Below are 22318 nucleotides of genomic sequence, written 5' to 3'. Positions count from 1 at the left end.
CTTCTCTCCCTGCAGGTGGGTGCTGTATGTGAACGGTAAGGAGCGGATCACTGACTGTCCTGCGGTGAACACGGGTCAGTGGTACCACATTGGGGTGTCCTGGAGGAGCTGGGATGGCGACTGGAGAATCTACATCAATGGGAAGCCCTCAGACGGAGGCAAAGGCCTGTCAGTCGGCACCACTATCCCAGGTGTAGTGCTATCCTCGACCTCGTCACCTTCTGCTATAACAATAGTCTATATGTACTAATAACTTACAGTGTTTGATGTCTTTTATTCTGATCGTTTTTTTTGGGTTTTTTTTACAAAAACTGTATTTCAGTAGACTAGAAGAATATTTTCTCAGTGAGTTGTGATTAACCTCTGGCCCCTAACATGTGTCCTGTAGGTGGTGGTGCGCTGGTTTTGGGACAGGACCAGGATCAGAGGGGTGAAGGATTCAACCCTGTCGAGTCCTTTGTCGGCTCCATCAGCCAGCTGAACATCTGGGATCGTGTTCTCACACCTCAGCAGGTAAATGTTGGTGTTTTTCTCAAAGGGACACTTCCAGTGTCAAATTCAAAATACATATTTTTCCTCTCACCTGTAGTGCTATTTATCAGTTCAGATTGTTTTGGTGTGAAATGCAGAGTGTCACCCGTTTTTCCAGGTTATTTAAACTAGTTTGTTTTGTTTTTGGTTTTACCTTTTTCATTGTTTTTATTTTTTTTATTTTCTTTTTGCTAATTGTAGTTAGAAATTTTGCACTTAAAAAGTTTTTTGTAAGAAATCAAGTCAATTGCTCAATCTTCAAAGTGTTAAAAACATAAACTTGTGTTTCTCAAAATCCCTACGTTACAATTGCTTAGGCGAAATTGAACCCATATTTATGAAACCAGGTAATTCAACATATAATAATGTCATTAAAATGTCATTTTTACATGTTGTACCAACCGATCTTCCCCTCCTTGATACTGTAGATAAAAGTCCTGGCCAGCAGCTGTCCAGCGTCCCATGTGACCCACAGAGGGAACGTCCTCGCCTGGCCAGACTTCCTCAGCGGGGTGGTGGGCCGGGTCAAAGTCAACCTCAGCAGCGTCTTTTGTGCTGGTAAGACAACTTTCACGAACTTTTACTTAACTTTTACCCTTTGAAACCAGGATTGACTTCACTTTCTCTGTTCAAACCTTTCACAAGTATTTAAACCTTTAACCCTGAGTAAATGGGTTGGATTTTTTTTTTAAAGATTTAGAAAATAATTTTTAAAAAAAATAGGGAAAATGTCCCAAATGTCAAAATTATTTTACAGGATTAATAAAATTTTATGCATTATTTTTTTTCCTGGTCATTATTAATGTTCTTTTTTTTTTTTTTTTTTTTAACTTTTTTTGCCAAAAATCTGGTAATTTTCTTTTTTCTTGTTAATTTTTGTGTTATTTCTTTTTAAGTTGCTCATTGACTTCTTTCCATGTCGTTGAAATAAATCAGGCCAAATTTTGTCAGGTTTCAAAGGGTTCACAATGACAAATGCCTACAATGTTTTTGATTAAAAGCAGCTCAAACACTGAGAATCATTCCTGGTCTCTCTAGATTGCCCCAAACTGGAGAACGCAGTGCCCCACCTGCACGCCTCGACTGTGGAGGTGAGCCCTGGCGCCCAGGTCCAGCTGTCCTGTGATCCTGGCTTCTACCTGCTGGGGGAGCCGGTGCTTCAGTGCCAAAATAAAGGAGAGTGGAGTCATCCTCTGCCCAGCTGTGAACGTAAGGCAGAGACACTAACTGCTCTCTGATCTGAGCTGTAGATGAGTCATTTCCTGCCGTATGTCATTTTCACATGTCTTAAATTATTAAATGTCCGAGATCTGAAGCATGGAAATATTATGAAATATTATACATAATTAAAACAATCTACTGTATTCCTTTTGCAGGAGATAGATTTATGGTGCTTTAATTTCTTTTTTTCTCTCTCATTCTTAATGTCAGTGTGTTTTGTCCCCTTTGTTTTGCCGAGCTGTCTGTATCTGGTGTTGGTTTATTTTGTCTGTGTATTGTCATTTCAGATTTTTTTTTTCTGTGTTGCAAAAGTTTAAAAATAAAGAAATGTTTGGAAACATTTTGTTTCACCGTCCTTCTGCAGCCCCCCCTCTCTGTTGTACAACTCTCTGAGGGCGGTCAATTATGAATAAGACCAAAAGTTGTTTTTAATAAGTGTCAATCTGAATACATACAGCTCTAATTTAAGAGCTCAGTAATACTCGTCTTTCCTCTGTGTGTGTTACAGGAGTGTCCTGTGGGCCTCCTCGTCCTCTGGAGAACGGCTTATTTCAGGGGACAGACTTCCATGCCAGCAGCTTTGTTGTCTATCAGTGTAACGAAGGCTTTTACCTGCTGGGGGACACCAAGGTGCACTGCACCAACAGTGGCAAGTGGGGAGGAAATCCACCAGCCTGTCTCGGTACGTCATCAGATAATTTCTATTTTCTCTGGAGATGTATGAGAGAGATGATTGACAAGGGTCAAAATATCTGTGTTAATTCTTTTGTGTGTGTTCAGATGTGGATGAGTGCGCTCTGGGATCTGACTGCGACGAACACGCTAGTTGTCAGAACACGGACGGCTCCTACACCTGCACCTGCATCCACCCGTACAGCGGAGATGGCAAAAACTGCACAGGTACCAAACGCATGCCCACATGCAATCACGTCGCAGAAAACGACATTAAAGACACTCTGTGAACTCACGTCTACAAATATCACGTCGGAGAAATTGCCATTAAAGACACTTTTATTCGTTCATGTATGAGTCCGTTTGTTATGTTTCACCAGAGCCAGTGAAGTGTGAGAACCCCGGGTCTCCAGAGTTCGGTCGCAGAGAAGGCAGCAACTTCCTGATGGGCGGTGAGGTTGTTTTTGGCTGCGACATCGGCTATGAGCTGATCGGCTCGGCTCGCCTCCACTGCCTGGAGACAGGAAGCTGGGACAACTCAGTGCCATACTGCAGAGGTTAGCGACTGAGAGGTCATATCACACTAACACTGTGCAGCAGCTGTGCTATGTATTAAATCCAGGCATTATCAGGCAATCGCCAAACCACCTTCTCCTAGCTATAAACTCACAGATCTGTGCCTTAAAATCTCAATTAGAAAGGTACAGGTTGAGGACGTTTTGGCACTGAACGCAGGAAATGGCGATCTGTGTGACCATTAGAGAGTGGAAAAATGGCAGAGTACCATCAGCTGATCCATGATGATGGTCAGTTCAGGACTTATTTTATAAATATATAGTGTAATAGCTTGATGTCCAGCTGCATTCACATGCAAACTTTCACATTTTCACATTTTTAGCAGCTCAGTGGAAAGAGATTCACGGCTATTAAAGTGCTCTTTATTCTGTATGATAAATGAGTTTACTTATCAAAACATGCAGCTATGAGAGCCAGTAGGATCTAAGTAACACAAAGAAACCACACAGAGGTAATATCTGTGTTTCGTTATCATGCAAAAGTACTGACGCACTTCTGCACACACACACGCACACACACGCACACACACACACACACACACACAGATATTGTATATGCGTACACACACAAAATCAAACAGCACCGACACAAATACACACATACACATTATGCAGTGTGCTGTGGAGGGGTGATTATATATGCAGCTGTCTTTTTGTCTTCCACTGTGCAGCAGCTGAAAGGCCTGACACCGCAGCACCTCCATCTTGGCTCTCGGCCACATTCTTCCTGGTAGAGAAAGAGGAACTAACTTACACAAGGACGCGCCGGTCCGTTTCATTCAGCCAATATCGGCTGTTGATGGTCATTCTGAAAGTGAAACGATTACAGTTAAGAGTAAAACTGTGTGTCATCCGAAATAAAAAGGAGGAAGCTGCGTGATGTTGTTTGCGAAAATCACAACTGTTCCGTTTTGATTGTTTTCTTTTGAGTTGCAGGCAACAATAAGAGGAATTAAATAATTAATGCTGTTGCACTAGAGGGCACACTGATGGATCAACATGTGTCTGCAGCATCAGCACTTTCTGCAAGTGCACACATTTACGTGGATGTGTGTGTGAGGTTGAAAATTTCCATCTTCCATTGTTATTAAGGAGTGCAAGCGCAGCGGTGTTATCTGCGTATTGGATGATTTAAAGGCTGTATGGCTGTTAGAGTCATTGGTGCGAGAGGCAGAGGATGAGAATTTCCGTTTCTTGCTCACATTCGCTCCCTATGCTCCCCTGCTCAAAACCACTCAAGGCCGTTTCCCTCAATATCACTCCGAGCTGCAGTTTCATCTCGTTCCACTCAAATCACTCACTGCTCGCTCAGTTTCCTTTTAAAAGAGGGTAATAAACCAGATTTTCTTTTTTTGTTTGTTTAAAGTTTTTCTGTTGGCATTTAAAGTCATCAAATACAGTTTATCACAGATGAAATTGTAAAAAAAATACAATATGTCCCCCTATAAAAACAAATTCAGTGTGACAATATTAGTAGGTGAGACACAAACATGTTGTCATGAAGGCTATCCGTAACTGGTTCAACTGGTTATTAATGTATAAATACGCACCCTGGTCACTTCTACATAAAAGTCACAAAGGCAGTCTTACGTGGTGTGAGACCTGGTGACATTTCTGTTTCAGCGTAATACAAGTCTAACTTGAAGACAGAAGTCTGAAAAGAGAGAAAAGAGATACGCTTATTTTATTGCCTTCTTAAATCACTAAATTATCTCATTCACGCTCATACAATTGAAGACTATCAGAAACATTAACGTAAAAATCACCACGTGTCTCAGTGACAAAAAGCAATTTCCACAAAAGTTAAAGCCATCAGTATTTAAAAGCTTTACGTTTATAACAGAGAGCCTGTGTTGCAAAATATGGGGCTGAAGTTCAAAAGACATGGACATATGTCATGCAGGCTAGGAGGGTGTAATTATGGGAAATGTAGCAAGCTGTGTTTTTGGAGCCTTTAAAAGTGTCTCTGCTTCGATTTTGGCCTTTCTTTTTTTAAAATATGTCTTGTGATTCCCCTGACTTTATGGCAGTGCCATATTTAATCACAGAAGTGCACTTTTAATTAGCTCTCCCCTTCATTCGCTCAGTTACACCTCATTGGCCTCTGTCCATTTATGCACTTTTCTGTGTGACTCTTTTATCCTATCAGTGTAAAATGTAATGTGGCTTTAAGTCTTGCCAGCATCCAATCTGCATTTCATCAATAACGCTGACGGGCAAAATATCTATCAAGACACACTTGCATTTATGTTTTTTGTATTTGCTAATCATCTCTGTGATGTTGCTCTGCAGCCCTCTCCTGCCCGACTCCATCCATCCCGGAGAACTCCGTCATGAAGGGAAACAACTTCACCTATGGAAGCAAGGTGACTTTCAGGTATCATTTGCATCCCGTACAGCTCCGTGTTGTAATGAAGACATTAGGAAATTTGACAGATGTGCCAAATAAAACATTAAAAACTTGGAGTTTCTTGTTAAACTCTGTTTGTATTTGCTTCAGCTGCATGGAGGGCTTCGTGCCTCAGATCCCCTATGAGTTCCAGTGTCTCACCAGTCTGAGGTGGAGCGGGACGCCACCTGTTTGTCACCCAGTGACCTGCGGCGGGGCGCCAACTGTCGAGAACGCCAACTACAACCTCAACACAAACACATACCAGTCCATTGTCACATATACCTGTGCAGAGGGATACAGGTATGGATACATCACTGTCAGCTGCACTGTTCAGGTTCATTTCTGCCAGTTACTGTAATGAGAAACATTTTCAAAATAATCGGTGTCCTGAAATAATAACTGTCAATATAATGCGTTTGTATTGTGGAATAATGATTCATTATCTCAAAATAATTACTTATTATTTCAAAATACTATTTTTCTTTTTCAAAATAATGACTTAATATCTAAAAAATAATAAGTATTGTAAAGTAACGAGTATTTATCTCAAAATTGGGATTTTGACACTCTCAAAATGATAAAATATTATCTTAAAATAATGATTTTGCATCTCAAAATAATAAAACTTTAAACAATTGTATTTTTGTCATTATTTTGAGATACTAAATCAATTTTTTGACCGAAGTACGTCATTATTTTAAGATACAGTGTCTTTATTTTAAGATAATTATGCATAATTCAAGAAAGTTTCTCATCATAATGACTTACAGGATCTTTTATTGTTTTTATCACACTGGCAGACACCAGTTTTTCAGTATTACCTCTCATGATGTTTTATTAGTTGGTTCAATAAATGCCAGTTTTGTCCATAATTTTTATTGCTTTGATTTGTTTTATAGCAGGTCTTTATGGCTGTTCAATAGAAGTTGCAATAAGGCTGAAGGAAGAATAAAATCACTTAAATGTTATGTAATATAATTACATAACATTGTAATACAATATTGATTTTCAGTTCACATAGTAACTGTACCAAGCCACTGATGTCTCAGCTGACAATAGAATCAGACTTCAAACATCAGATGCTCATTTATAAATCTGTGATCATCAGTTGTGATTTATTGTTTCACAAGTCATTCTCTATTAATAATTGTGACACTGTGACTGTAGTCGTGCGAGTGTGTAAACTAAGTGATATGTTGCTGTGAAGACCACAGGGCTCCATGGAAGTGGTTTGTGAAGCGACGGGCGAGTGGAGCAGGCCTGTCCCCCGCTGCGTGAACGTCCTGTGCAGCGAGCCTCCGTCCCTGAGAGACGCCGTGACCGTAGGAGAGAACTTTGAACTGGGAAACAAGGTGCACTATGTCTGCAAAGAAGGGTAAATGTGGTCTTCTCTTTTGCTGTCCTGTTAACTGAAACATGTTAAAACTAAAATGATGAACTTTTTATCATTCCTAATTTTTTCGCTCTCCTCCTCAGCTACACTCTGATCGGCCCTGAGACCAGAGAGTGTCTGCCAAGCGGCGAATGGAGTGACAGCTCTGCCCAGTGCGTCCCCCGCTCCTGTGGCCCCCCGCCGGCCATCGACCACGCCGAGCCCTACGAGAGCCACCAGCTGTTTGGAGACACTGCTAACTACTACTGCACTGACGGATACACAGCTGGCAACAACTCTAAGATGGTGTGTAACGCTCAGGGTGTGTGGGCGCCCCCTGGTGGCATGGAGGCCCCTCGCTGCATCGCAAACTTCTGCCTGCGTCCACCTGAACTACCCCATGCCATTTTGGATTCAGTCAACAAACCCAAATACGCCAGCAACACCGAAGTGAGCTATAAATGTGAGGAGGGCTTCATGCTCAACACCACGGCCACACTCAGATGTCTGATGGGAGGAGAGTGGGAGCCTTCGCCGTATGATATCGGCTGTGTGCCGGTGAGGTGCTCCAAACCCGAGAGCATCGATCGGGGCTATGTGAGCGGAACGAACTATAGTTTTGGAGCTGTGGTGGCGTACAGCTGCGATAAAGGCTTCCTGATCCGAGGGGAGAAGAGGAGGACCTGCAAGGCCGATGGAGAATGGGGAGGAGCTCTGCCTACCTGTGTCCCTGTGTCATGCTCCGCCCCTCCGTTACTCAAGAATGGATACATCCAGGTCGGTCACATACTGCTTTTATACCCAAATTACTGTCTCAGAACTTTTTTCCTTAATCACCATCCAATCTTAAGAGGAAATTTCTTCCTAAAACTCACTTAATCTCACTTAATCACTTCTTTAACTGTTCAATTTACATCAGTTATGATAATGGGAAACACGCCAGCTAATAATTAGTGATTAATCATTCTTGAAAATATCAAGGATTTGGGCAGGCAGGACAAAAAGTGACAACGCAACATTCCTAGCAGGTTAATAATAACTTACAGACACATTGCACGTAGTCCTCCTTCTCTCCCCTTCTTTCTGTCACTTTCTCTGAAATATGCACACCCACACTGGAGAGCGCTGCGGCCTCAGTCCTCAGTTCTGACAATAGTGCTACTATAATGCATAAAGTTGGTGGTTTGGGGTTCGTTTTGAAGCAAACAGTGTCTTTTTTTATTTTAATTCCACTATTTACTAAATATGACAGCTCATTTGACGTTCACTTTATGCAGACGTACATCCACTTAAAACTGTTGAGGTTTTTCTTACATTTTGAGTCCCCATCTTCAGACTTTTGTTTGGGCATCCTTGACGTAATTCTCGCAACTTTACTTTTCTTGTTCTTTAATTTTTGACAATGGCATTTATCATTATAAGAGCACGGGAGCAGATAATTGTGACATTTAAGAAGATGCCATGAATCTGTCATAGACTTTTTTAAAGACTTTTCCCGAGGACATATTTAAGAAAAAAAACAAGGAAGACATTGGTGACATTTGTCTCTATTTCTCAGGAAACTTTCTAGAAAATACAGGGCAAACTTGTAAAATAAAGTGTTACCAATACATCGAACCTTCTTTATCCTGTAAAAAGAACCATATTTTTTCATATTTCAAATTGGTTTCATGACTGACTGTTGTTGACTGATGTTTAATAATATGTCTCTCTGTTTGTTCCTTTATAGAGCAGAGGTCGATTCACCTTCAACAGCAAGGTGACATACGCCTGTAACGCAGGATATCGTCTTGTTGGTCGTCCAGAGCGAGTTTGCCAGGCCAACCGCCAGTGGACCAACAACGACCCTCCCACCTGCGTCCTTCTGACCTGCGACCCTCCTCCCGCCATCGTCCACGGGCATTACCGGGGCTCTGACTTCCAGGTGGGCCGAAAAGTGCAGTATGTCTGTGATGAGGGTTACGAGCTGGCCGGGGACGCCATCTGGACCTGTCTGAAGTACGGACGGTGGGACAAGACAAGGCGTCCTCGCTGCTCACCGGTGCAGTGTCCAGAACCGCCACTGGAGGAGAACCACCTGGTCCTGAAGGGCCTGGACTCTGAATCTGGGACGGTGGAGTTATCCTGCGAGGACGGGTACGTCCTTGAGGGAGCTCGGATCCTCCGCTGCACGCCATCACAGGAGTGGAACGACACATTTCCGGTGTGTAAGCAGGTGTTTTGCAGCTCACCACCAGAAGTGTCATTCGGTGGCCCTTCCTCATCCTCTCCTCCGTTCGTTTTTGGCTCCGTGGTGAACTACTCATGCATGGATGGCTTTACGTTAAGAAAAGAAGGCTCTGTTTCCTGTCTCGCCAGTGGGACGTGGAGCAGCCCTCACCCAGAGTGTATCCCAGTTGAATGCCCTCAGCCGGTGGAGATTTCGAACGGTATAGTCGACGTCCAGGGTCTGATGTACCTCAGTAAAGCACTGTACAGCTGTAAGACTGGATATAACTTACTGGGCAACTCCACCGTCCTCTGTGGGGAGAAGGGACTCTGGATTGGAGGGGTTCCTTCTTGCCGCCCAATTGAATGCTCACTCCCTAAACAGGTAGCCAACGGAAAAGTAGTTTACACAAAACTCCAGTTTGGTCACAGCGCCACGTATTCATGTCGCCGTGGTTATCGTCTTCAAGGCCCAGAGACTGTGAAGTGCCTGGCCAGTGGGGAGTGGGATGTCGAAGCACCTTCTTGTGTGCAGATATCGTGTACTCCACCTCAACCTATTGAGAACGGATTTGTAGAAGGCCAGGATCACAGTTTTGGGGTCACCATTTTCTACAGCTGCTTTCCTGGCTTCCAGTTAGTTGGCCAGGACCATCTGACCTGCGAGGAGTTCGGCTGGTCGAGTTCTGTTCCCATCTGCGTGCCCTCGGACTGCGGCCTGCCTCCTCACATAGACTTTGGGGAGTACGTCAGAGTGGACGGCTCTAACGCTGCTTCTACAGACACTTTAGCTTCACCTTTGGACTTGAGCTTCCTTCATGGGACGTTTATCGAGTACCGCTGCCACAAAGGTTACGACCTGACAACTCCCACCAGGCTGGTGTGTCAGGAGGACGGAGGCTGGAATGGCACGGCGCCGTCTTGTGTTCCAGCAGAGTGTGAAACGCCACCAAAACCGGAGCACGGCTGGGTGAATGTGACTGACACCTCCCTGGGCAGCATGGTTAAATACACCTGCGAGGACGGATATGAGCTGGAGGGCGAGGCTGTGAGGCAGTGTGTGTCGGGTCGACTGTGGACTAACGACGCCCCGGTTTGTCGGCCTGTGTCCTGTGGCGATCCAGGCGCTCTCGCTAATGGCACAGTTCACGGCGGTGCTTTTGTGTATCCAGAGGTCCTGCACTATGAGTGTAGTCCTGGATTTGTGCTGAAGGGTAGTGACACTATCGTCTGTCAGGCAGACCGGACGTGGAATGGGAAGAAACCTCGGTGTGAACCAGTATCTTGTGGTCCCCCTAAAGTCCCAAGTGATGTCACTTTTAAAGGAGATGAGTACGATTATAATAATGAGATAGAGCTGAGCTGTCAGCCCGGTTTTCTCTTACAAGGGAAATCTATCAGTGTTTGTCAGGCTGATGGCACCTGGAGCCACGAGTCTCCTTCCTGTGTACCTGCCCGCTGCGGCAAACCCTCGCCGCTACCCAACGGCCGTGTTTCAGGGTCAGACTTTGGCTTCAACAGTAAGGTAAGCTATGAATGTGATGAAGGATACACACTCAACGGAGATTCGACACGTATTTGTCAGTCAGATGGACTTTGGGACAAACCTGCGCCTCGCTGTGACATCATCAGTTGTGATCCACCTGAGGACATCAGTCACGGCTTCCTGAACGGCTCCAGCTTCAACTACGACGACGTGGTGGAGTACGTCTGTTTTGATGGCTACGAGGTAGTCGGGGACCCCATCCTGCGGTGCTCCGCTCAGGGATTCTGGGTGGGCGCGGTGCCTCAGTGTCGTCTGTGCGCCTGTCTACTCCCCGTGGTGAAATTCGGGGTGGTTCTCGGTCGTGACCGTGCCTGCGGAGACAAAGTGCACTTCCAGTGTGACGACGGCTACAAGCTGCTGGGTCCCTCTCAGGCGGTGTGTGAGAAGGGAGGCGTGTGGAGCCCTGGGGTGCCTGTGTGTGGCCGGGGGAGGTGCAGTGTCGCCCCGCCGACAGTTGCTAACGCTGTTCTGCAGGGCGTCAGTGCCACCTTCACAGACACAGTCATATACAGGTGTCGGCCCGGCTACCAGCCGAGGGGCTACCCACACCTCCCCTGTGGGAGAGACGGCAGGTGGGGGGAACCCAGAATCAGCTGTGAGCCTATGAACTGTGGAAAACCTCCGACTGTAGCAAACGCTCGGGTAGTGGGAGACGCCTTCACCTTCCCAAACCAGATTACATACAGGTACATACTGTGATTCACAGTAATTTATGACAAAACCTTATTTTCTGCCATTTGCCACGAGCCACCGCAGCGCATTAGGGTTGGGCAATATCATAGATTAGATAAAAATAGTGAACCTATGTGATCGTTTCTGCTTTCAGTTTTTCAGATTTATTTAAGAACTAAATCAAAGGTGAATTTCACTTTGTGAAGAACAGTGGGCTTTTCTAAATCTGTTTTCTCTTGTATGTCCTCTCTTCTTCATCTCTCGTGTTTCCCTCTCACTCTCCAGGTGTGATGACGGGTACAGTTTAGCCACACAGACCGCCAATCTCATCTGCCAGAGTGACGGCACCTGGTCCAAACACAGTATTCGGTGCAACCCCAACCCCTGTCCGCTTCCTACCAACCACTCCATCCCCCATCTGGTAGTCACTGGGAAGGAGTTCACTCCTGTCGGGGGCACCGTCACCCTCTCCTGCCCTCCTGGTCTCCACCTGCAGGGGTTAGCACTCGCTGAGTGTCAGGTGAGAGAGACGTTGATTAATTATTAGTTCAAGTCTCTTAGATCCTTACTCCCTGGTTTATTAATCGTTAACAAGATGTCCTTGGCAACTTTATGTCCGGGATTTCTGCCTGTTTGTTTGATCTGACTATATAACTATATTAAGATTCAGATTCAGAAAACCTGTGTTGTGACAGAAAATCATTTTAGACGTGGCTCAGCATGTAGTGCAAAACAAACTCGGACAATAAACATACAGCATGTGTTCCTAAAAACAGAATAAATACCTAATAAATAATTTAGACAGAATAAAAGTTCCAATTCTGTGTGCAAAGTGACAGAGTGGCATAATGTTTATGTCGCTGTGTGGATCATTGCCTTTTATTTAAGATATTTATGGCAGTAATTTCTGTGGAACTCCATGTTTTTTGATTCCCTTTCCCAGTTTCCCTCTGGGGTCACAATTCCTCAGTTTTTCTCTTGAGTAATGTCAAATTTTCAAACTTTTCAAAAACTTTGTTGTCATCAGAACCTGTTTCTATAACTATAAACAAAAAAAAAACGTACTAAAATCCTAGAAACATGTATGGGGCTGCTGGGTCTGGCAAAGGTGCCCCCAAGCAAAGCAAATTGAGTATCCCTGCTATATTCCTTCCTGAGAGGTAGAAATAAAATTGAAGTATTTTTAAAAAAAAATGCTGCTGCAGTGTACTCAGTATTTCATTATTTTCATTCTTTAAAAGTCACCAGATTGTTGAAAAAGTGTCTAAAACTCAGATTTTCCTTCTTGTCAGAAAGAAACCATGACTAATGTACTACCCTCCTGTCCTTTCTGTTGTGTTGTGTGATAAGCTGGGTGGAAACTGGGTTCCCAGCATCTCCTCAGTTTCCTGCCAGCTGGTGGTTTGTGAGAAACCCCCTCCTCTTCTGCACGGCGTCACTGAGGGCGACAGCTACAACTATGGGGACTTTGTCATGTACTCGTGTCTGCCAGGCTTCGACATGAAGGTACAACTCATCTGGCTGAGTTTCAATTTGTAAATTTAGGCAGCTGAGATTAGAAAGAATGAATCTGTGAATTACCTCACCTGAGAACAAACACACCAACAAAGTTCTCCTAAAACATTGGTTCCTAACTGGTCAAGCCACCGGGTCCAGATTTCTCCTCAATCATGAGTTCAAAGTCTGCACATAAGAGAAATGACCAAATATTTAATTTTACTTGACAAAATGTAATGTACACATGCACTTAAAACTCAAGGAAATAAAACTTATTGCAAGAATAAAAAGCAATTAGTTAAAACCAGAAAATAAATTGCCAACATTTTTTTAAAATAAACATGCCATTCAAACCCACGGTCATGTTCACTGTTAAAACTGTATTTTTTGATTTTTTAAATTTTTTTTTTATTTTAAGTATTTTAAGTTTTGGCTTTTTTTTCTTTTAAAATTTTGAGTAATTTTTTCTTTTCAAAATTCATAGCTTTTTAAAAAAAGTTTTTTTTTGGATGATTTGTAAATTTTTGGGTGGTTTTTTAAAGAAAACATGCCTTACAAACCACAGACCCACTAAGATAAAAATCGTCAAAATGACACCATTTATCAGAGCTGGGAAAAAATTATCATTAGATTTTCTAATTTTTAATGGTCCTTGAGCACATCATGTGGGACAAACTCTAAAAGCATTTTCCTGAGTCACTTCTGGAGGCTCAAGAAAAAATATTTGTAACTTTGAGGAGGATCCCACAAAAAAAAAACAAGAGCTAACCAGTTTTTCACAAACTTGACATATTCATAAGTCACTTTCTGTCCATTCAGAAGCAACCCATGACCATCTTTAAGCTCACCAGTTAGAAACCACTGTTTTAAAAGATGTAATTGATAGAAAATAGTCCCCCATAATACAGCAGGGGGCTTCCTCTTCTCTCCTGCACTATGCTCTTAAACAACAGGCTGAGCTCATTCCTGACCGTCAGATTACAGAAAATCACGTGACTTCTCAGCAATCGATAAGAGTGTGTAGTTACAGAGTAAACACAAAGAGCTGAGTCACTCTACCTCTGATAACACTGATAATGTCTCATATTACATTAATGACACACAAAGAGGACACAGCTGACCTTGTCAGCAGGGATAATAATTACAGTCATTTAAAAGATAAAAAAAAGGTTCATTGTTTCAGTACGAAATGAAAAAATCTCTATCATGGATCTTAACTGTATGATGTGTGCTGCTGTTTCTACAGATCAATATTTCTGCACTTTGCTGTGATCAGCTCGTCTCCTGTTCTTTTATGTTTACGTTTTGCTCGTCTCATCACAGGGCGACTCTATCCAGACCTGTCAGGGAGACAGGACATGGAGCGGCACCCAGCCATTATGTGTTGGTAGGTTTGTTTACATGAGGGACGGACGAGTCTCTGAGAATGTCAAATATTTAATCTGACTGTTCTACGTCTCGCCTGCAATTAAAGTGGATAACACCTTAAGAGTACAAAAGCCTGCAAGGACAGGACACCTCACACACATGGTCTTTTTCCACAAAAATGCACTTATTTTTAGACATTTTAGCAATGTTTCATGGCAGAGTGAATACAAAGTACAATGCATTGTCCTCTGTATTACTCTTTTATTGGTTATTTCAGAAGCTAAAAGTGAATTTGTGTTTCCTCTGTCAGGTTTTTTGAACCTCAGTTTTGAGTTTTGCTGCTTAAATGTCCTGTGATATTTGATACAGTGACTTTAATCTCATCAGAAAACTGCTCACTTCTTCAATTTCCATCATGCCATTAGGGGAAGGGAGATGACACTCTGATTGGTTTCATTTTCAATTCAATTTTATTTCCAAAACCCATTATCACAAATCACAATTTGCCTCGAAGTGCTTTACAGCATATAACATTTGTCTATCCTTAAACCCTCGCAGCCAGTAAGGAAACCTCCCCCCCAAAAAACCCTTTAACAGGGAAAAAAATGGTGGAAACCTCTGGAAGAGCGACTGAAGAGGGACGTGTCTTCCAGGACAGACAGGCGTGCATTAATTAAAGAACAGTAAAATTACAGTAGTAATAGTAACTAACAGTAGTAATAGACATAAGAATGAATAAATGTAATTTGTGATAGCATGTAATGTTACATGCAATATATACAGTGATTGTATTTGTGTATGTGGCAATGTTGTATTCTGGGTTGTGTTCATGTTACACCCAAAACACATGTAAGATTAATTAAGGGACTAAATACCGCCCGTTTTCCTTTTTGCTCTAGATAATGCCCAGATTATACGCCATTAGCCTGCATAGGCATAGTTGGAGATGCCCTAAATGCACTTTAGACCATAAAACTATAGATTGTTTAAACACGGCTCATAGAAGTCCTCCTGACGTTGTGCAACCTGTTACACATGTTCACATGTACATACATCAGTCCCACCACACCTTCAGCATGTTAATGCTTGTCTTTTGTCTCCTCAGCACAGTCCTGTGGACTTCCTCCCTCAGTGCAACATGCACAGGTCCAGACGACAGGAGACACATACCTAAACAATGCCAGCTACATATGTAATGCGGGCCTGCAGCTCGTCGGCTCAAAGACTCTCATCTGTCTGGCTAATGGCACGTGGAGCCTGCCGGCGCCTACATGTGAAGGTGCGGCTGACGGCCATTGAGCTCTACCTGCTTTACATGTCATGAAGTGCGGTTTCTCTTTGTGAATCACGATTAAATCAACATCATTTCCTCTTATGTCAGTGGCCAAAGGCTGCAACAGCCCCAAACAGATGCTGAACGGAAAAGTCCAAGAGCACAACCTGAACACAGGCCGTGCTGTGGAGTTTCAGTGTGATAAAGGCTACACCCTGGTGGGAGACTCTCTGGTGGTGTGTATGGGAGGCAACACCTGGAGCTCCACTTTCCCCACCTGCCAACGTGAGAAACACACACTGAAACATGCATGCAAAACACAGGCAAAGTTTAACTGGTGTGGGATGAATGACTGAGGGGCTGTTTACACTGCAACAGTTCTTGCATGAAATGTTAAATTTATGTTGCGGTTTGGCTTTTTGCCAAAAAAGCCTTCTGTCACTGGGTAAACTGGCAATGCACCGAATTATAAGAAGTCTGGATGTAGCCATGGAAGCTAGGACCTGTTCATTCCTATGAGAGCTGCTCATTGCCACATGAAGCAAAAAAAAGCTCTTTTTACAGGTATAAAATACAATAAAATACCCGGATCTACTGGCCCGTAAGGCATACGCACTAGTGACTTTCAGGCGGCGGAGTGACTGACTTCCAGTTTAGTGCTTCGCTCGGTTGAATGGCGATTTAAAAAATGTAATCTTGCGGCTCTTTTAGACTTTCCAAATCTTATGGAAAGGATGGCCTAAATCTAGATTTTGAAATGAGCCATTTTGCATCACATGACCAACCTGGATGGTGTAATTCCACTTTTGGCCACTTCGTGCCTATATTGAGCTCACATGAGCTGAGATTTCTTTTTAAACGCAAAGGAAAGACATTTCTGTTTTTAGTTGGGCCGTTTCTGTTATCTTTGACTTCTTTCTTAAGAGCTCGTAAACACAGTCACTGTTGCAATTGGGACTTTTTCACAAGCTTCTCTGTGTCTTCACGAAAACATTTGCAACACAGTGTGAGGAAACACCTCAATCAAAATTCTTTGGAGTTTCATCATCTGTTTCACAGGTCTAACCAGTAGAAGTTCATGTTAATCATAGTTTGAGTCAAAGTTCACAGGAACAAACACATTTTAGAGTATCACCACAGGATATGTGTAAAAATGAAACCAAAAGTGTTCCTGTCTGAGAAACATTACCATGTAGCATATTAGTTTCATGTTAGTTTCAAAATAAGGGACATAAAATATATTTCTCTAAATGCAATGTTGACACCAAACTTATATTAAATGACCTGAGAAAAAGAGGCTTTCTCTGCAATGAGTACTGTATATATTGCATTGTGTGTGGTGGAGTCTCACTGGATTACACTAAATTTACAGATGTTTATCCGCCCCAGTTTACAGGGAGCCTAAAGCGTTAATTTTTAGTTTTTTTTAGCCACAGCTGTCATTGCACATCATATTTTCCAAAAGCTTTAACTCTAAACACAAGTCATATATAGTTGTTGCCTGGGCATGACATCAGCTAACATTAGTTATTAAATTTTGTCCTGTCTAGTGTTGTCAAAAATATTAGTTTATTTATACATATCTCTGAATTTCCAAATCGTGGTCAGTATTTATTTTCCACGATACTGATCCACCTGTACCTGCTTCACTTTATCTCTCTTCACTCTGATGACGAGTTGAAACACACACCGCTGCAGTGCCTTCTTTGACCCCCAAAAAACAGCAACCCCCCCACTATTTTTCTGACGTTTTTCTTGCAATTTTGCAAAACAATCCTGGAGATTTTGAAAGTATTTCTCAGAATATTGCCCTCCATTTAATTAATTAATTTTTTAAAATCTACAGTTGCCCCAGTACGCCGTCGTAACTTGATAATCCATGAGACTGCTCTATTTTTTTGTTTTTGACTTGTACTTTACTGCCTTTTAAATCTATGACAATCTTTAAACAAGTGTACTGGTACTATCTCAAGAAAAATATTGTTTTTATCAATGTAAAAATGTTTAAATATTGTTGCTACAGTCATTCTTTTGTTCTTTACTGGTACCCCAAAAAAATAGTTGTTGTCATGTTATAGCCTTGTTATATTGATTTTTTGATAAAAATCTAAAAAATGTTTGTCTTTATTGTCAAATTGTACCCCGTGGTATCAATAATGGTGTCAAATACTGATATTTTTCAAGGTTTTGAATCAAAGTTATAATTCCAGTATTGTGACAAGACTAGTAAACATTTAAGAAATGCTTACAGAGATCGTAAATAAACTGGATAATGACCTTTATTAGCTAATCTTTCGTGTCTGTTTCTTATAGCAAAGTCTTGTCCGACTCCTCCGAGCTGGAGGGAGGACAGCAGCAGGAACGGGTCCCAGCAGGAGTTTCATGTTGGACAATCGGTCCGTGTCTCCTGTCCCAAAGGTCAGCAGGTCCGAGGCAGCGGCACCATCACCTGCAGGCCGGACCAGACCTGGAGCCCCGTCAGCTCCGTGTGTGAACGTGAGTATTTCCTTTCATGTCTGGCTATCGGAGATACTTGATTACACATCAGTATATTCTATATTTTTTTACCTTGTTTTTTTAATTTAATTGTATTTTTCATTATTATTTATGGAAAAAAATAAACATTAATAAATATTAATTAATCATTAAAACTGTTCCACAGCTTCACTGCACTGAACACTTTTTTAATGTTTCTTGGTAGTAGGTTATTTTTAGCCTTAAACATTATTTGTGCCATTTTAAATTCCACAAGATCTGTAAATGTTAATAATTTTGACTTCCAATTTTTTTTTCTCAATTTGAATTATATATATATTTGAAAAATATATAATACAATAATAGTAATAATAATATATTTAAAAAATAATGTTTATTGATGTTTAGTGTTCAAAATTTTACTGCCATCTATTCTATAAAAAGAAAAAAATGTTGTTAAACTGCAAATGATCCTTTCGCACACGCTTACAACTCTTTTCTTGTTTATGTTAACTGTTACCTAAATATTTAGTTATGTTTCTTTTCTTTTCCTCGATCAGTCTTAGATCCTGTGATTTAGTTGTGATCGGGGAAATCAATCAAATGTAATTATCAGTGTGTTGATGCGTACTCAAACTGGCAAATGGTTTTATAATTAATGAGATAATCGGGTAGAAAATGTTGATTTGATATTTCACACCTCTGCATGCTCCCACTCTTTACACCTCTCTGCACATCCACGGCTGTTAAATCTGCCTGTTAGCCGAAGTCTCTCTGTTGTTGTCTTTCTCTCACTGAGCTTTTATGAAAACAAACAGGGCTGCATCAAACACTGCGTGCGTCCTTTATGCTGGACTAATTACGGGCACCTCTGCAGCTTCTATGGCAACCTTTGTCTGATAATCCTCTCATCTTTCTTGTGTGCAGTTGCCCTGAATATGCAGCACAATGTCGCTCACGTTGCCATGGCTCGTTGTTTGTATTTGCATGGCCTTTTTTTTTTGTTTTTCTCCTGTATGCATGTTCACCGCAATCCTTTTGGTCCTGTTTTGGCCCTGAGGGGTCGACCACTGATTGTCGAGCCACAAAGTGTCTGACACATTTGGAGATTTTGCATGAAATTCACTGCCTTTACGGTAATGAGGGAACACAGAAAACACAGCTTGATTTCAGTTTAATAATCAATATTCTTTTTTAGATAAACAAGTGGTAGACAAAATAACAGAAACACCTAAAATACAATATAGAAGCTCCATAAACGATTTTGTGGAGCTCAGTTTTTGTTGAAACCAACATAAGTTTGTCATTTTTTTGTTGCTGATGCGTTAGTGTCAAACACTTTAAAATACTGTTATGACACAAGGGGAGAACACTTAATACAGAATGACTTTTTTAAAGGAATACATCGCCCCCAAAATGAACATTTATGTATGAATTATTCGCTCGCTGTTATGTTGAAATTGTAAAGAAAACTCTGTTTTTCACTTGTGCATCCACGGTGAACAAAGAATCCAAAAACTGAGAAAATTCTTGATGTATTAAAATCACAGGGTCTGATTATTTAACTGCGTCAAAATATCTGTTCACAGACAATCACACATCTCATGCAGTATCATCCAAGTATTATGTATCCGGTACAGTACAGTACAGTTGTATGTGTTAATAAATGGTCCCCTTTTACATCAGTTCATCAAAAGTTGACCGTTTTTGGATTCTTCCTTCACAGTGGAGAGAAACAAAGTTTTCTTCATGAATTCAGCATAACAGGCTGAGTAACTGATGAACGAGTGGTCATTTTGGGAGATGAAGTATTGCTTTAGGAAAAAGAGACACAATGAGAGGCCTCAAAAAGTGAGCAAAGAGTTTCGATGAGGATCTCTGACAGCCTCCAGAAAATATTAACGCTATAAGCTGCTGTCGTGCTTTACGCTGTAAGGTGTTTCTTTTATTTTGTCCACTACCTGTAGACTTGCAACTTTCGTCTTTGCTCAAACAGAAAATCGACTTTTCAGGCCATTCAGTAAAGGGGTCGACAGATTATTGGCCTGGCCGATTATTTGGGCTGAAACTTGGCATTTTGCAGATTATCTGTATTGGCGTTTTATTTTAGTAATCGCTGATGAAATACATTTTGACAGAAAGATTTTGATTTTTATAGTGCATGCTTACCGGTTCCAATATCGATTATCGGTCTTATTAGCTACTAATAATCGGTATCGGCCCAGAAAAACCAATATCGGTCGACCCCTGATTCAGTGCAGCCACATGTTGTTATTTTATTTAACTTTTTATTCAAAGATCTAAAAGTAGTCGAGGCAGCAGCAGCATGTCACATGACGTGTAGTGAGTAACTCGAGGGTTCGTTCCATCTGGGCTGTTGTACAGGGGTGTCCTGTGGCCCCCCCCTCCACGTGGCCAATGGGGTGGTGCGGGGGGCGGTGTTCCAGTTCGGTGACGTGGCCGTGTACTCGTGTTTTGGCGGATACGCCATGGAGGGCGTTGGAAGGAGCAGGTGTCTGGAGAACGGCACCTGGACGCCGCCTCCCACATGCAGAGGTAGAGAGATCACAGAAGGGACTCTCCCCTTTTCCCAGAATGCCTTCTGCTTCCTCTGACTGCTTCTTTTGCAACACGACACCGCGCTGCTTCTTCGCCTTTTAATTCTTCTCCTGCTCATCCCCTCAGATACAGTGTTCTCTGGGGGTTATTAACGTCTCTGTGCCTGCTCGCTCTGTCCTCCAATGACCCCTGCGTTTACACCACGTGCATGTGTGCAATATTTAGAAGTAAGAGCCAAGTTACTGTTACTGCTGGTTCTTTTTCCTCGTTACCAGTTAATGTTGGGAAAGGTTATCTCTAAATAGTTGACCTAAAAAGACAGCTGCACCACAGAACCTCTCCACATCTGTCACACCACGACTGAAGCCTCTTCCTGTGCACTCTCATATACGGGAGCTCTCTAAAGCCTGCATCCGACACAGTCAAAGAAAGAGAAACCAAGGCGACGTGAAATTCAGATAACAAGTTTTACATATGAAAACGATCCGGTTCCAGACTCACCTTTTCCTCTACAGCTGCTGACATCGAGCACACTCCTGTCTACACACACACACACACACACACACACAGGTTTCTGTTGATGTCTTTGATAAGTTTGCTCTGAGGAATTTAATCTGCGGTGGATAAATGCTGCCTTTGTCGTCATGCATGAAATTAAACCCGTCTCCTTCTGTTTCACTGGACGGTGACTGAATATCTTTGTCCTCTCTTTGGACACTGAAATAAGACTGTCCACAGTATGTGAGGTATACAGGGTTCCCACCGTCATGAAAAACCTGGAAAAGTCATGGAATTTCACAATCACATTATCCAGGCCTGGAATAACCATGGAAATGTATTAAATTACATTAATGTAAAATAAAGGTGAATGTATTTTCTGTGTATGATGATGTAACGTGGCTTCAGTATGCTTCGACGTGTGACAATGTTTCGGTGTCGTTTTTTATTTCATCTCCGTCTTTATGATGCCTACTAGGCACGTCAAAAAGAAATTCAAGCACCTTTTTGCCTGTGTAAGGCATACAAATTTAAATGGCTGGATGTTGTGTTTATTTTACAGCCAGTTTTTTTTTAAGAAAATCTGTTTTCTTGATTTTTTTTTTTTTACTTTAAAAAAAGTTGAACATTTTTTTCTAGATTTTTTTGCTTGTTTGTTTTGGGTTTAGGTTTGGAAAGCTTTTCTTTTTTTTCTTTTCTTCCAGTTTTTGGGATTTGTTGTTTTTGTTGATTCTTATAGACAACTTAAAATTTTGAGGTAACTTTTTTTTTTAATTAAAGGCATTAAAGACATTTTTTAAATAGAGTTAAAACTTTATATGTTTGAAAACCACCCAGGTAAGTAGGGCAAGAAAGAAAAAAAAAAATATTTTGGGTGCTTGAAAAGTTATATAAAAGTTTTGAAATTTTGTCCATGACCATGTGTGGGAACCCTGAGTATAACTTTGTGTGTTTCAGGCTGCATTTTTATCTTAATTTGACAGTCCTTTCTCTGTGTGTGTGTGTGCGTGTGCGTGTGTGCGTGTGTGTGTGCGTGCGTCGCCTCCCTCAGCGGTGTGCTGGTTGCAGTGCCAGAACGGAGGTGCATGTCAGCGGCCCAACACTTGCTCCTGCCCCGAGGGCTGGATGGGCCGACTTTGCGAGGAGCGTAAGTACTTGATCGCCAAAATATCGATTGTTGAACTCTTGACACAAACGTGACGTTGATCCCTAAGTGTGTTACAGCTCAAACACTCACTGACACGCAGGAATCCAGCCAGCTTGCTAAGCAGGTTTCAGCACAATGGTGCACAAAGAGGGTCGGAGACAATGGACTGAAAGGTTGTTTTGAGCTGAGACACTGAGAGAGTTATTGTCACTCGCTCTCTGTAATTCAACAAAATACTGTCCGACAGTTTATAGACGTTTTGTCTGTTGGAAAACAGCAGAAAAAGAAACAATAATCACCAAAAATCAAAAC

General features: G+C 41.9%; 1 protein-coding gene across 3 annotated transcripts in view; it reads left to right on the top strand.

Annotated features, from left to right (window-relative positions):
* Positions 1-22318, top strand: part of svep1 (sushi, von Willebrand factor type A, EGF and pentraxin domain containing 1) — a 118082-nt gene that overhangs the window by 90590 nt on the left and 5174 nt on the right. For 2 of the 3 annotated variants that reach the window (XM_088073940.1, XM_042511963.2), the window contains 20 exons: positions 16-191; positions 389-513; positions 960-1089; positions 1570-1740; positions 2261-2434; positions 2533-2652; positions 2805-2981; positions 5292-5376; positions 5500-5691; positions 6599-6766; positions 6868-7540; positions 8493-11203; positions 11475-11709; positions 12540-12695; positions 14010-14073; positions 15160-15333; positions 15436-15612; positions 17641-17823; positions 20188-20358; positions 21911-22006. In XM_088073940.1, coding sequence (XP_087930066.1) covers positions 16-191; positions 389-513; positions 960-1089; positions 1570-1740; positions 2261-2434; positions 2533-2652; positions 2805-2981; positions 5292-5376; positions 5500-5691; positions 6599-6766; positions 6868-7540; positions 8493-11203; positions 11475-11709; positions 12540-12695; positions 14010-14073; positions 15160-15333; positions 15436-15612; positions 17641-17823; positions 20188-20358; positions 21911-22006 — 6158 coding nt within the window. The remainder of the gene's footprint in view (positions 1-15; positions 192-388; positions 514-959; positions 1090-1569; positions 1741-2260; positions 2435-2532; positions 2653-2804; positions 2982-5291; positions 5377-5499; positions 5692-6598; positions 6767-6867; positions 7541-8492; positions 11204-11474; positions 11710-12539; positions 12696-14009; positions 14074-15159; positions 15334-15435; positions 15613-17640; positions 17824-20187; positions 20359-21910; positions 22007-22318) is intronic. The other variant, XM_042511964.2, reaches the window with a different exon arrangement.

This window comes from Plectropomus leopardus, chromosome 23 (genome assembly GCF_026936395.1).
Source record: "Plectropomus leopardus strain MGB_pleo_1.0 chromosome 23, ASM2693639v1, whole genome shotgun sequence".
Lineage (NCBI taxonomy): Eukaryota > Metazoa > Chordata > Actinopteri > Perciformes > Serranidae > Plectropomus > Plectropomus leopardus.
This window is presented reverse-complemented; position numbering and strand designations above follow the sequence as displayed.